Raw genomic sequence first — 15,307 nt, forward strand, 5'->3', positions numbered from 1 at the left:
AGGATAAACTGTGGTCAAACATAAACACACAGGAAAATGGAACGAAAGCTACCCCATGCACTTGGAAGTGAGCCTCTTTATGAGAGAAATTGTTGTTCAGTTGTTTCAGTCTTTTTAAGTCCACTGGTGGTTTTTCTTGGTAGAGAAGGGTTGCCATTTCCTTCTCCAGTTCATTTCACAGATAAGGAAACTAACTTGCCCAGCGTTACCCGGCTAGTAAGTGACAGAGACTGGATTTGAACCCATGTCTTCCTGACTGTAGGTCTGGCACTATCTGCTTTGATACCCAGCTGCCCCTTGGTAGAAAGAAGTACAGTCTGTGAATTCTAAAAACACTAAGGCGTAGAATCTAGCAGACTGACACACCCAAGTGAAATTTCATAAAGATCTTATGAAAATTTCTTTCAATAAACAGGAGTTGTGAGTTTTCTACACATATGTACCATTATCATAGTATTTTAAGTTCAAACTAATGCTTCTTCTGACTTGGGTATATTTATGCAAGAGTGTACCTTGGGCTTTATAAGTTTTATAACTACTTTTCTTAATATGCCACCTTAGCATAGCAGTTTAGCTGGTTGATTGTTAATGGAAGCACACTGCTGGGTGCTCATTAGCAATAACACTAGAAATTTAGCCTCTTTAGGATCACCTCAACAATTTTGAATAATAGTAGCAACTACTAGATGGGGAGTCAATCAGCTAATCCAAGTGAAAGTTGGGGGAGGCATCACAGAGAAGGGACTTTGTGTGGGATGACTTTGAGACCTTTTGTATTTCAAAAGATTCAATGCATCCATGATGGAGAATCCTGGATTGTGTATACAAAACTGTGGTTAGTGGATGGTCTAGTTTGCAGGGTAACACAAAAAAAGAAATTTGTATTTTTTTCCTCTTTTGTTTTAAATTGTAATTAGTTTGCTTTCTGGGATATTTCCTTTCTTTTTTTTTTTAATTTTATCTTTATTTTATTCCAGAGTTGATAAGCAGTTTAACTGGGTTATAAATGTACTTTCACTCTATTTCCATATTATTCATTCTTCTAAAAAAAAAAATTATTGTATAAAACCAAAACCCCAAATCATGTAGTCTGGGATATTTTCTAAAAATCAGTTATTTTTTAAATTTAATTTTTGCTTGTTTTAAGTATTCAAGTACTGAGAATCTGTTTTATTATTAGACTCATCTATTTAAGATCATGTAACTGTCATACATGGTCATACAATTTTTCCCTTTTGATGGCTTACTTTATTGTGATACAAGTCCAGATAGTTTATATGAGATCCTTATTGACTGCAGATGATAGGATGATGTTTCCTCCTGGTCTGGGAATACCGAGCAATCAATTCCAAATCCTTAATGCATTTTGGGAGCTCTGCATTTTTTTAGGGCTTGAGTCTATTTCCTGTTTATTTTAGTTAGGTGTGAGGTGTGAGTTTTAAAATATATGTAGTTGCCTAGGCATTGAGAGGGATCCTTTGGGAAAAGTTTGCAAGTCCTAAATTATCCAGAGGTAATTTTTATCTGGACTTCAAATAGCATCACCTGATATGTGAAAGTGATTCCCTGAACCATTTTCTGTGCCTTGAATGATTTAATGAAAACGGATTTATTAAGCATTTAAGCAGCAAGATAGTATAGTGGGTAAAATGTAGGGCACAGAGTCAGAAGAACTGATTTAAATTTCAGACACTTAATGACTATGTGACACTAACAAGTCCTTTAACCTCTATCTGCCTCAGTTTCCTCAACTGTAAAATAGGGGATAATAACAGCAATAACCTCCTATGGTTCTTGAGGATTAAATGAGGCAATATTTGTAAAGCACTTAGCACACTTTCAGGCACAAAGTAGTCAATAAATGCTTGTTCCTTTCCTTTCTTCTACTACATGCCAAGCATTGCTCTGGGTATTTAAAGAGAAAAGATGAAATTGTCCTTATTTTGATGAAGCTCACATTCAAATTCAGGGAGATGAAATAGAAAAATTTAGTTATAGCATGTATGGAAAAATCTAGAAATCCTAGGGATGCACTGAAGTGTGGATAGAAAGGCCCAGGGTCCTTAGGCTATGCCATTGGTCATAGACAGTATCGGGGGGCTACAGGGCAAATTGTCAAATTTAAGAAGGTTGGTTAAGAAGGCTTTAGGAGGCAGTGGCATAGCAAATAGGAAAGACCAGTGGTTCTCTCTCATTAAAAGGATGAAGTTAGCAGTTACATAGTATGGCCATGTATTTGGAAGTATGGAGTATTGCTAATTTTGCATGTATTTATCAACTGTGCTGCAAGGACTTTTCTGAGGCTCTTTAGTACACGGCAATGGGGGAGGCATTGGAAAAGGACAATGACTGAACCTCCACAAGTCACAGAGAGCTACTTAATATCTGGAACTATAAGCATTGCCAAAAGTATTGCAGTTAATTGATGAAGCCAGGAAATGCTAAACAAGCGCTTCTACCTCACCCTAATGAAATAATAAACAAAATAGATAAGGTACTACATAACTTTCCTATAATATCACAATCTGTAGTGATGTCTTTAATGAATTTTAAGGCGCCTTAAAAGTCTGAGTCATGGGATGAAAAGCAGATGACAACACATGGTAAACATCTTGTGACTGGTTGAGAAGAGCAAGGCATACATACTTCTTGGGCTATCCAGAAAACAATAAACCAGTTTGGAGTTGTGTTGTTCAAATGTGGCTAGAGAATGGCTTAGAGTGAAAAGAGATTCCCTCTTTTTTCTCTTAACCTTCAGGTGACTCTGCAACTTCAGGAGATCCACTGGCAACCACAACTGATAGGAGAGCCACCCTTTGAACTCATATTTTCTACACACATTTCACCAGACCTGCACTATTTGAGTCAACATTCTTCAGGGGACTTTGTGTTTGTAGAAGGAGAAATTATCCCTGGTTTGGAGGGAAAGTTTATATTAAACAACTTTAGATGAGTGCAATTTTCTTAATAATGGAGAACACACTAGTTGGGGCTTGATAATGACTACCAGAAATCCAGGTCTTTAAGGTATACCTATGTAATAAAGTACTCTGAGGACAGATATTAACCATGGGTAAAAGGGGGGTGGCACAGACAAGCACCTCAAGATTTGGGTACTTGAGGTTTCAGAGAATCTTCTCCCCTAAAAACCCTTATTCCCTTCAGGGACCCCCTCACCCTTACAAAGATATCTGACTGTGTTTTATTAATAATCATGATGGGAATAGTAATCAGTCACCCTCTGGGAACCTAGCCTTTCAGTTGGGGGAATGAATCGTTAAAGATAGGGTGCTATATTTAAATTCATATGCTATTTTTAATTTTTTAAAGTTGTAACCTTTCTCTTGAAGACAAAAAACAGTTATTAACTACAGACACAATAATGCGTATTAATATTAACTACATAGAGCAGCTAAGTGGCACAGTAGATGGAGTGCCAAGCATAAAGTCAGGAAGACTCATCTTTCTGAGTCAAAAATCCAGCCTTAGACATGTAACCTAATTTGCTTCAGTTTCCTCTTCTGTAAAAAATGATCTAGAGAAGGAAATGGGAAACTACTCTAGTGCCTTTGCCAAGAAAACTCGAAAAAGGCATTGTGAACAGTTGGATATGCCTAAAAAGATGCTAAATCACCAGAACAAACTTAATATTAATAATTGAAATAAATTTAAAAAACAGCATGTATTTCTTGATCAATGACATATTTGTTTGTTGGCTATGGAAGGGGGCTGGGAGGAGGGGAGAGAAAGAACATGATTCATGTAACTATGGAAAAATATCTAAATTAATGAATGAAATAAATGAACTTAAAAAAACCCCCAGCCCCTATAATGTGCCAACTACTATTTTTAATGCTCAGAAACATAAGATTTAATTAGTCTCCCATGTCCCAATTGCCACCTCAAAAGAAAAAAAAGAGTTTATTAATTTCTCATGAGGTATCAATGAAGCAATGTTCATATTTTTTCTATTAACTCTATCAAGTAAATTATTAATTAAACACAGAAGCAAAATTCTTAAAAGATTTTCACATGATAAAGATGAATGCCATCAGTCCAATGGCACTGGAGTGAATTTTCTTGGTGGCAGTATTAATCTATGGCTCACCATAGAGTCATTGCTTCACTTCACAGAACAGAAGAAACATGGCTTCCACCCCCCAAAAATCCTTTTTATAACTCTTTCCTTTGATATACTAATATCCATTGTAGGTTCTGATGCTTGAATCATATTGAACAAATATCTACAAATATCCCTGTTTGAACTCTTTTATCTCTTCTTCAGAGTCTCATTTGAAGATTTACATCTACTTCAGACAGATCTTTTGAGGGCATGTGATTTATTCTTCTTACCTGAGGTGCTATTGCACTTGGAATAACTGGATGACTGATTCATAAAGCAACCTGCAGGTGTTTCTCTGGACATAATCAAGTTGACTGAACTTTTGTTCTGAGAAATACAATTTGTTGCTTCTAGGAATGAATCTTCAGTCACTCTTTCTCCATTTGTCTATAGTGTCAAAGCAAAACAAGTAAATGAATTTTCTATTTTTTAGACTGCTAAGGAGCATTATTTCTTTGAATAAATCAGTCTGCTCTAGGGGACCAGGGAAAGGGTAATATATAAAAGTTTAAAACACTATTTCTATCATTGATAAAACAGAAATGAATCATTGGAGATACTGAGATTTTAAGTATATATATATAATTTGGACATTCTAATCAATAGAAACCATGGGCTCAAATTTCCTCTGAGACAAAGTTGTATCTTATCTTTTGAAGACACAGTAATATATTTAGTGCAATCCAAAAAAAGCAACTACATTCCACCACTGAGCTATGTGCTGGGGAGAGACAAATGCAAATAAAAGTGTAGTAACCCCCAGTGAGGGTAAGAAGGCAGGGAAGAGGATGGGACCAAAATTCTGAACATTTCCAATGAAGATAGGGGAGTCACATCCAATAAGAGGAATACACATGATGGACATTTCAGACTGGCATTTGTAAGACTAGACTAGTTTTCATAGAAAGCAAATCTTATGTTTCAAAGATTCTATTTAAATTCAATAAACAATTCATCAAGTTCCCTCTCCCACTGGGAGAACTACAAGAGATTCCTATACAGTTGGCTCCCAAATGCTTTGTGTGTCAGGTCAGAACCAAAGGAGAGAGTAAGGCAAGCACAAGAACATGAGGATAACCAGGAAGAGGGACACAAGTGCCAAGGAGAGACAAAGGAAAATCTGAGGAGGGAAAACTGTTTCAAACTAGGAGGAGAGAGAAAGAAGAGAGAAATGGACAGAATTTTATGAAGGGGATGACTAGATTGGTCTCTAAAAGGTGTCAAAAAAGAAAGAAAACTGGGGTAGCAGGTGTATATTCCAAGCATGATATCTGGACCTGGAGGAATAAGGATGGTAGAAATGGTGGTGTCAAGGGGATCTTTATGGAACAGGCTGAAAAAGTGAAGTCTGTATAGACTGGGAAGGAAGGGATGTCAGAAAGGAGGACATGCACTTTTTATTCATAGGCAATGGGGAATGACCAAAGGTGTTTCAGTTGAAAGATATGGTGAGAGGTACACTGTGGGCCCAAGTGGGCAGGTTGGTGTGGAAAACAGACTTGAAGAAGAAAGGAGGAAGCTAACCCTTCAACAGCTCGTTTTGACTACCTGATTTTATCCTTCTTGGTTTAGAGTTAACCTAGGAAAGGATTAGAAGAGGTAGAAATAGACAGCTATATAATTTGTAGAAGAATGGGATTTTCCTGAAGACAGAGTACCAGAACTGAGTAAATTTAGAGGTGAAAGGGACCTCTCCACCTATTTCCAGGAGAAGAAACTGTGTCCAAGAGAGGTAAGTGACTAGAGAATGAATTCGAACACAGGTCCTCTCACTCTAAATAAAACATTCTTTCAATCAACTAAATTTGAAATGGATGAAAAATAACACTATGTATGTACAAATGATAAAATAAACAGCGACAGATCTGAAATGTTTACCAACAGGCAAGTCAATTAGATGACAAAATAGCTATAACTAAGGAATTGGTGTAAAAAACTAAATAAAGATTTTCAACCAACATAAGAGTAGTAAGCTATCTCTAAAGTATATCTCTGGAGTTTGTGTGCAAGACGAATACTTGGTACCATGGAATGAACAAAAGTCTGCTTAAGCTTCTGAAACAGCTCAGGGCTATACAACAGATACGGTGGAAACAATAGCTTTTCTTGGTGACAGCTTTACAGTCAGATTAGTATAGAAGGAAGTATGTTCCCAATCTACAGTATCTACTAATGGATCTCTGGGCAAATAGACATTTTTATAGACAGTGGTGTCATCTAGGTGTGCAAACTCCCTCTGTGGGTATTGATTGATAACATGTTGATAGCTAATATAAAGCTTGACTCCAAGACTTGACCTCTATCCATTATTCCATTTGGCCTCTGATAGGTGTTTATGAGGTTATAAAAGAAATAGAAGGCAAAGCCACCACTTTAAATCTATTTTACAATCTACAGGTATATTCCATGTAACATTTCTAGGATTAATACTTAAAAAAAAAAAATCCTTATTGTTAGTCTTAAAACCAACACACAAACAATAGAATATTGGTTCCAAGGGAGAGGAGAAGTAAAGGCTGGCTAATACAAGTTAAGTGATTTGACCAGGTCACATAGCTAGGAAGTGCTGGAGGTCTAATTAGAACCCAGGACCTCTCAGCTCTGGGCATGGCTCTCAATCCACTGAGCTACCTATCTGCCCCCAGACTAATACTTAAAAAAATGATTTCATCATCACCTTTTAAATATATTGGCCTATGAAAACCTACTGTCCTCTGGTCAATAAATCTATAGACACTAAGGAATAGACATGCCACTCACAAACACTTGCTCAGCTGGCTACATAAATGCATCCATATGTACATAGAAATCTTATCTATGAATGCATACACCTATTCCTCTAGAGGCCAACATTCCCCTATGATTCCATGTTCAAAACATTATCTCCATTTTGTTTTATACTAACATATGTATACCCTACCCTTTCTTTTAACACCCCAAGTACACTTTCTCTCAAAGACCTCCTTGTGCAGACTCTCATCTTTGGGGGCAGTCTCCCGCGTGTCTTCTTCTTGTCCTAAACTAAGAATCTAGGAAAGCTCATGTGATAAATTAGAACCTCATAAAACTTGCCATAAAAAAATAGTAATGATTATCCAGCTAGCCATGCCAATTCCAAATAAAGGAACAAAATCATTTAATAGCCCTCATTATTAATGGAAAGTACTGACTAGGAAAGCTCTTTCCTGCCATCTGGGGTTACTAATTTGGTGCTTTGTGGCTGCCACCTACATGTTAAACTACTAAAGTTGTCAATGTTGTAATGAAAGCAAAATAAGGAAGAGGAGATCATGGTGAGCATACAAATGTTAGAGAAGAGCAAAGAAAATAGAACCATGGATATATAGGATGACAAAAACAATGTTCAAGAGAAGCAGCCTAAAAATCCAGACCAGAATGCTATATAATTAGGTTTAAGCTTGTCTTGAAATATATGAAGCTCCCTATCTTCTTTGCAGAGGTGGGGATTATGGATGAAGGATACTGCAGGTACCATCAGACTTAGTTTATCTGCTAGTTGATATTGCCAAACTACTTTTATTCTTTGTTACAAGGCATGGATTTCTGTGTAGGGGACATGGTAAGGATATATTTGGAAATGGAGGTAAAGAAAGAACAAAAAATATTGAAGAAAAATTTTAAAGTGTTTTGAAGGGCAGTTAGGTGGCTCAGTGGGATAGCCAGACTTGGTGATAGGAGGTTCTGGATTAAAATCTAGTCTCAGATACTTTATACCTATGTTATCCTGGGCAAGTCACCTAACCTTGCTTGCCTAGCCCATACCGCTCTATTGCCTTGAAACAGATACTTAGTATCGATTTTAAGGCAGAACATAAGGGTTAAAAAAAAATGTTGCTTAGACATAGTAATGATTTGCTGACATCTTTCTCCATCAACTACAATTCTTGGTTTTCTAGAGATGGATTTTTCTCAAATTGAATAGAAACTTCACTTAAATTTAGGGTCCATTAACAGCAATGACTTTATAATAATGTTTGAATATATTTTGAATATTGTTTAATTTTTCTGTTTAATTTATAAACTGTTGCAATAAACTCAAAAAAGATAGTTTGTTGTAAGGAAAAGGTTTTTGTTAAAAATTCAATGTTAAACTTCCACTGCCAAGTTCTAATGATAACATTGTTTTCATTAAGATGAAAATAGATCTGGTAGGTATCACAGAATTCCTTTTAATATAGCCTCATGTTGTCAAAACGTTTTATTCCTTTGTAAAATTCTACTTCTCACAAGGAAGTCACAGTGCAATCATTGGCATTCACAGGCAAAATAGAGTTTGAGGCTCTTTCCAGAAGACTACGATTACATGAAAAAATGTAGCTCTGGCTACATTGGTAGCTCTGGATGGGAAAGTCTCAAGAGAGTTATCTTAACTGATGAGAAATCTTCCTTTCTCCCTCACAGCAGGGTACTGCCATTTGCAACTAGAGACGGGAGGTCCAAGGTTCAAATGTGGCCTCAGACACTTCCCAGCTGTGTGACCCTGGGCAAGTCACTTGACCCCCATTGCCTAGCCCTTACCACTCTTCTGCCTTGGAGCCAATACACAATATTGACTCTAAGACAGAAGGTAAGGGTTTAAAAAAAAATGAAATGCATAAAGTTTATTTGCTCAAACTCTATGAAAGTAGAAACTACTGAATAGACAGAAGAAAGCGAACATTCTTTTTCAAGATATGAGACAAGAAGTGGCCTCTGACTAGGAGCCTCAGGTACTAGTGGTCTAGTGGTGCTTCATTAACTGCCTTGATTCAACTTGATCTGAGTGAGGTCTGTTTTCTCACATAAGTGAGAAAACAGCACATTTTGGACATCAAGTTTATGCTTACCTTACACATTGAAATCATATCTTTGGGTTTTTTTTTTTAATTTAAAGTAAACAGGGCTAGGGACACACAGGACTAAGACTGGAGTCTAATCTAGTCTTTAGACTGGGTTAAAGCCTGACTTCTCCACTTACCTAATCTCTATTTCATGATATGAAAAATGATTCTAAATATAGTCATAGTACTTATCTCGCAAGATTGTTGTGAGGAACCAATGAAATAGCATATGCTCTACAAAATATAGTTATTTGTAAAAGCTATCTATCTATCTGTCTGTCTATCTGTGTCATCTCTCTAAACTGCCCTGTCATTTCTCAATCTTTGTGTCTATCATACATCTCTCTGTCATCTCTTTATCTAATCTGTGTCTGTCTATCTCTATCTAAAATATTTAACTTCTGTTTTTGACTTGATACTAAAAATTGGTTCTAAGGCAAGAGTGATATGGGAAGAGTGATATGGGCTAGAGGGTAACTCTACTGGGGGTAAGTGATTTGCCCAGGGTCACACAGCTAGGAAGAATCTGAGGTCAGATTTAAATCTAGGACCTCCAATCTCTAGGTCTGGTGTTCTATCCACTGAGCAATCTAATTACTCCTAAAAAGTTATATTGTTTGGTGGGGTTTGGGAATAGAACCCAGATTGCCGTGTTCAGATAGTAACATCTGGAAATGGCAGGGAAATGTTCATAACACTATAATGCAAGTCAATCTCTACATTGTACAGGCCAAACAGATTTAATTTGTGAGCTGCAAAGGGACACTAATAAGACTACATACAATGTGACTAAGGCTTTCGTGTAAAACATATGAAAGAGATTAAAGAGTCACAGCTGTTAATGTTTAAGGAATGCTCATTATAAACCCTAATCAAATAAAATAACATTAGTTATTTATGTAGGTTTGAAATCAGAATAAAAGAAAGATTTAAGGATATATTTAAAATATTTGCAAAATCTGCCCCGCTTTCCCCCTCATTCACCAAAATAATTCTTGAGCTATTAAAAACAAACAAACAAATATATTCTTTAGTGAAGAAATTCTGGCTCTTTTAGGGAGTATATTAGACTTTTGCCACAACAGATCTCTTGGAACCAAGGTTCAGCATTTGAAGGTCAGGTCTGGCAAACACAAAGCTGAGAGAGCAATTCTGCTAAGCACATCCTCTTCTGGTATTCCACATTGGGCCAACTATACATAACTCTGTGTCTGAGCCAAGTACTCCCAGAAACAAAATGATCCATTTAAGTAATTCACTCAGTCAATAATAGTTAAGAACGTGCCTAATGCTTTTGAGTCTTTGAATGTGGTATTTCCCCTTAGTGATCCATTAAATGGCATGAAATTAAATACCTAAAGAGAACAAACAAATCTTTAACTTATTGAAATGAAGTACAAATTTGGATATTGAGCCTAGTTGAATATCCCAGGAATGAGTAAACAGGGATTTCTATTTACCTTAGGGTAAGAATTATCTGAGGTTAGCGCTGGCTGGCCACAGTGACTGCCATGGTGATGACCTACAAGGAATGGAAAAAGGATGATGACTCAGCATAAAAACAAAACAACCAGATGAATAATTCTTAACAAGCTAATGCCTTTATATTCCAGTACCAAAAAGATGTAATAGCAAAAGATCTGTTCGAAAAAACTAGTAGTTTTTAGAGTCAAATGAATAGTGGACAAAAACTCATGTTAAATGTGAAAGAAACTTTAGACATTATCTAGTTTAATCTTATCATTTTTACAGGCTTCACAAGAAAAATTACTCACATTATACTCTTCCTTTATTTTTAGAAGCCATTTTTAGATACTCCCAAGTGAACGGGATACTGGTCACAGATCACATGTCTGTTGTCAGTGTGGATATTACTGAAGAATTTTACATTGTTAGAATATAGTGGAATGATAGAGATATCAGGAAAAACTATGATACATGAATGTAATGGCCTGTTTCTTCACCATAAGAAATGATAAATTCAAAGGAGCATGGGAAAACTTCAATGAACTGATGCAGAGGAAAGCAATCAGAATAAGGAAAATGATATGCACAATAACTGTAGTGATGTAAAACCTCCTAAATAGAATGCCAAGCAATTCTAAAGTCCAAGGCTGGTCTCAGAAAAGAGATGAGAAAGTGCAGCAACTTTCCTTCTTTATGGAGGTGTGGTTTTAGGCATGTGGAACACTGGACTTGCTTTGGTATTAGTTAATCTTGCTGAATGACTTCATTGCCCTTTTTTGCTCTTTGATAAAAGGGACAGCTTGCTGGGCAGGGATATATATATATAAGGGGGAAGGACATATTCAGAAATTAATATGATATAAAAAAGACTGTTAATGCTTAGACACAGTGTAGCTTATTCAAACTCATTTTACAGCTCAAGAAACTTAGGACAAGCATTGACTCTTTCGTACAGTTACAGAAGCATGAGTAACTGGTTACACATTGGATGATAGATTTAATTGTGTTTCTAGTTTTTATGTATAAAGTCCTATATTGTTTCTGATCGGCTTTATCCATCTTTGAATCTTAGGTATAGAATTAAGATAAACACTACTTTCTATGTCTAACTATTTAAATTGAGAAACTGAAAAAAGGTAGGTAACTTTGCATTAAATCTTCAAAAAAGTTGGTTCAGTAAATGAGTTAGAGATGCTTTCTATTTCAGTTGAGGAGTACAAAATGACTTTGGGAAGAGTTCAGAGAAAGGTAGTTATATATGGTCAAAAGCTTCCATCCAGGGACTTTCATTTGAGTATGAACTATAGAGCTTTATAACTTGTCATGCAAGAAAGATGGAAACTGAGAATAGAGATGCTCAAAGTAATGAGATGATAGAGCAAATATGAACTTTTTCATCAATTTCTCTACCTTTAGAGTAAGAGGATACCTATAAAATTTTGAATGAGAATTTTAATATCGGTGATTAGCAATAAACTTTCTGCCCTAGTGAAACCACATCTGAGGTATTACACTCAGTTTTAGGTGCCATATTTATAGGCTTTAAAGATGGGCTTCTACATGTCTTTTTCCTTATTATCTCTTTGGGGTACAAGCCATTTCCATGGCTTAGCACAGTTCCTGGCACACAGTTAGTACTGTTAAATATTTGCTGATTGACTAACTTCCAGCAGTTGCTCAAAGACTACTTGTTACAAAGCAGATTCTTATGGATATACTCATGAAGTTAGAGGAGATCCAGAATTAGGTAGTGGATAGAATGTTGCACTTGGGAGTAAGGAAATCTATGTTTGAATCCTACCTGAGATATTAGTTATGTGACTACAGGCACACAATAATTCTTAAAATTTTAAAGCCTTAGCCTCCTCATCTGTAAAATGGGGATGATATATGTACAACAGGTATAAGTGAGGAAAGTGATTAGGGCAGAATATAGACATGCTATTATGATCTCTAAAATCCCTACTATCATAGATAATCTGTGATTGTATGATTCATTATTTTCAGAGGGCACTTAAGTCAGGCATTCAGCTCAGTGTCTACAGTGCTTGAGTATTATATCCTCTACTGAATCCTGGTCATGTATCATTATTTGACTTCATTTTAGCTACTGTAAGAATTCAACACATATTTTTGAAGATGAGATGAGAACATTATTTTAATGAAGAGAAAATTTAAATAAGAGTCTAAGTACTAATTTTATAAAACATCATCCTTACCATTAGAAGTAATTGACCTTGAGTTTGAACTACTATATCCTTTTGATTTGGGAACCACTGGATGGCCATCTCTGTGATACCAAGAAAAAGATATTTGTAAATTATTTGAGAAGTCCAGTGTCGAGTCATTTTAAAATATTAGTTGTTAGTTGTTTCCTGCAGTGCTTAATAGTCTTTTTTAAATAAAATTTTGCTTTGGATTGTATTTAAATGCAAAATAGTAGCTCCCATCCCCACCCCCCACTTTTAATAATGTAATATATTCAATACTTAAATTGTTCAGAAGTCCGCTATTACTTTGAAGCCTGGTGAACTTTTAGAAAATAAGTTTCTGAGTACATTTTTAACATGAAAATATTCAACTTTTTAAAAAATAAATAGTAAAAGCACAAAACTTATAAAACAATGCCAGAAATCACAATGATAATTATCAGTGGTAGGGGAGATAGTGGAATGGAAGGGAAGGTCCCAGAAATAAATAAATCAGAATTTGGCAATAATTGTTGCCTTGGGCATAGTCCTGAGTTCAGAGCTGCTAGGCACCATTTCAACATTAATGAGACACTGAGTGAGAAGGCATAGAATAAGTAGAGCCCCAGCCACCAATACTTCTCCCTTGCCCATATGCTAAAGTATTAATTCCTATGCCTCTGAGGGGGTCAGGCAAGCAAAAAAGTGGTGAGAAAAGGCATCTAGTGAGTGCCTTTGTCTTTATTTTCCATTTTTATACAGGTTATAAGGAGTTCCTGAGATACAGCTCAATTCATAGGAACTGGAAAGGATATGGATTTCCACAGAAATATTTTTCAGGCTGTCTGACCTCCTCCCACCAATGATCGAAAGTCTCACTGTGCAAACACTTCCTTGCCAATCCAATCCTCAGGATATGAGAAACCAGGTCAGTAATTCCCCATTGGGAAAAGGGAAAATATACACAGGGCTAAAGGAATGAATGCTACTTGCAAAAGATCTAGCAAATTGACTTAAGAAATAATACAATTTCACATTTGAAAGATAATCTCCTCACACAGAGACAACAATGACAATGTGAGAGATTTCTCTGGCATTTCTTTGACTTTAATCTAGTTTCTAGATCTACCAAATCAATAAGCTAGATAGACTACATTTACGTTTCTTTTCAGAACCTATTTCTGAAGTTTATGAAAGAAACAATGTTATTCACTGTTTTCCTTCAGCTCATGGAATGGTTATAATATAACCAATTACTCAAACAGTTATCTAATCCCTTCTCCAAATCCCTTACTCATTAAACAGTCTAGCTTTACTAGAGGGGTCCAGACTAGTCCATCTTTATTGCCCTTTGAGCTATGTTTCTAAGTAACTTCACTCTCGCCCGTTCTGCACCCCTCTCCCCAGCCTTTCAGCTCCTTTTTGTGTATCCCATTAAAATGTAAGCTCCTCAAAGGCAAAGCCTGTCTTTCCCTTTGCTTGTAAATATCCCAGTACTAAGTATGGTGCACTGTATTTTTATGACTGAATCTGAAAAAGGCTTTAAGGGAAGTGCATATAACACATGCTAAGAAATTAGCAAATACCTTGTGGCTTTCAGCACCACTGTGGGAAATGACATTTCCAGTATTCTCTGAGCCTCCTTCAGAGTCATCCCGTGGGTACTCATTCCATTCACATAATGGATTATGTCTAATGGCTGGAGATCACTCTCAATGGCGGCAGTGGACTTTGGATGGATATCACTAATATAGATCACCTGGTAAATACTATCATGGCCTCCAGATAAAGACAGACCTTTAAAGGAAAGGAAAAGATGCTCAACAATTTTTATTGGCTTGGTAATAAAAGGAAACTTCTTGAATGTGACCAATAAAATCTTTTAATATAAAATTTTAATTTTAAAATACCCAATTCCTTTTGGAGGCACATTAATGTAATATCAGGTAACAAATGAGGCAAAATTGGAATCTTAGGTAACTCCAGAATCCGACCCAGAACTAAGCTGACTGTCTTTGGGGCAGCTCGAAGCAAAGTCACTGCATCTGTATGAGTCATATTGGTGACATCTGTGTCATTAACCTGAAAAGATGTAGAAGGAAAATAATTAATGCCAGTGGTTTCAAACTCAAATAGAAACTAAGACCTCTAATCTATACCTAGAGACTTCTGCAGGCTGCATGGGTACTTAGTTTTAAAATGTAATTATCTATATTTTAGTTTCTTTAATTTATTTCATTAAATATTTCCCAGTTACATTTTAATCTGGTTTGGTTCATCCTTAATACTGTTGTTAACCACATGTGTGCTCTATGGGCCATATGTTTAGCATTTATGATTTATTGGACATGAGTCAAAATTGCCAAGAAAATTACATTAATGTCCCAAAACTGTTTAAAACAGATCTTGGCCATCAAGAGATGCATAATAAATAGGGGCCTCTTTGATCAACTAAATATTCTCTTTCTATTTAACTTGTAAATTTAATGAAAATGGAAAATATATAAATAACAGAACTCCTAAGAATTTTCTTTTCTTTATCTTAGAATCAATACTAAGAATCAGATTCCAAGGCAAAAGAGCAGTAAGGGGCTAGGTAGTTGGGTCTAAGGGTCACATGGGAAATTTCTGAAGCCAGATTTGAACCCAGAATCTCCAATCTCCAGGTCCGCCTCTCTATCCACTGA

The 15,307-nt window shown here is 36.0% G+C and overlaps 1 protein-coding gene across 14 annotated transcripts in view; it reads right to left on the minus strand.

Moving 5' to 3' along the window:
• Positions 1-15,307, minus strand: part of PTPN13 (protein tyrosine phosphatase non-receptor type 13) — a 243,455-nt gene that overhangs the window by 30,040 nt on the left and 198,108 nt on the right. For all 14 annotated transcript variants that reach the window (XM_056803189.1, XM_056803186.1, XM_056803185.1 and 11 more), the window contains 5 exons: positions 14,531-14,702; positions 14,207-14,417; positions 12,651-12,721; positions 10,425-10,486; positions 4,354-4,510 (listed from right to left, as the gene is read on the minus strand). In XM_056803189.1, the coding sequence (XP_056659167.1) occupies positions 4,354-4,510; positions 10,425-10,486; positions 12,651-12,721; positions 14,207-14,417; positions 14,531-14,702 (673 nt within the window). The remainder of the gene's footprint in view (positions 1-4,353; positions 4,511-10,424; positions 10,487-12,650; positions 12,722-14,206; positions 14,418-14,530; positions 14,703-15,307) is intronic.

The sequence above is a fragment of the Monodelphis domestica genome, chromosome 6 (assembly GCF_027887165.1).
Source record: "Monodelphis domestica isolate mMonDom1 chromosome 6, mMonDom1.pri, whole genome shotgun sequence".
NCBI classification, from domain to species: domain Eukaryota; kingdom Metazoa; phylum Chordata; class Mammalia; order Didelphimorphia; family Didelphidae; genus Monodelphis; species Monodelphis domestica.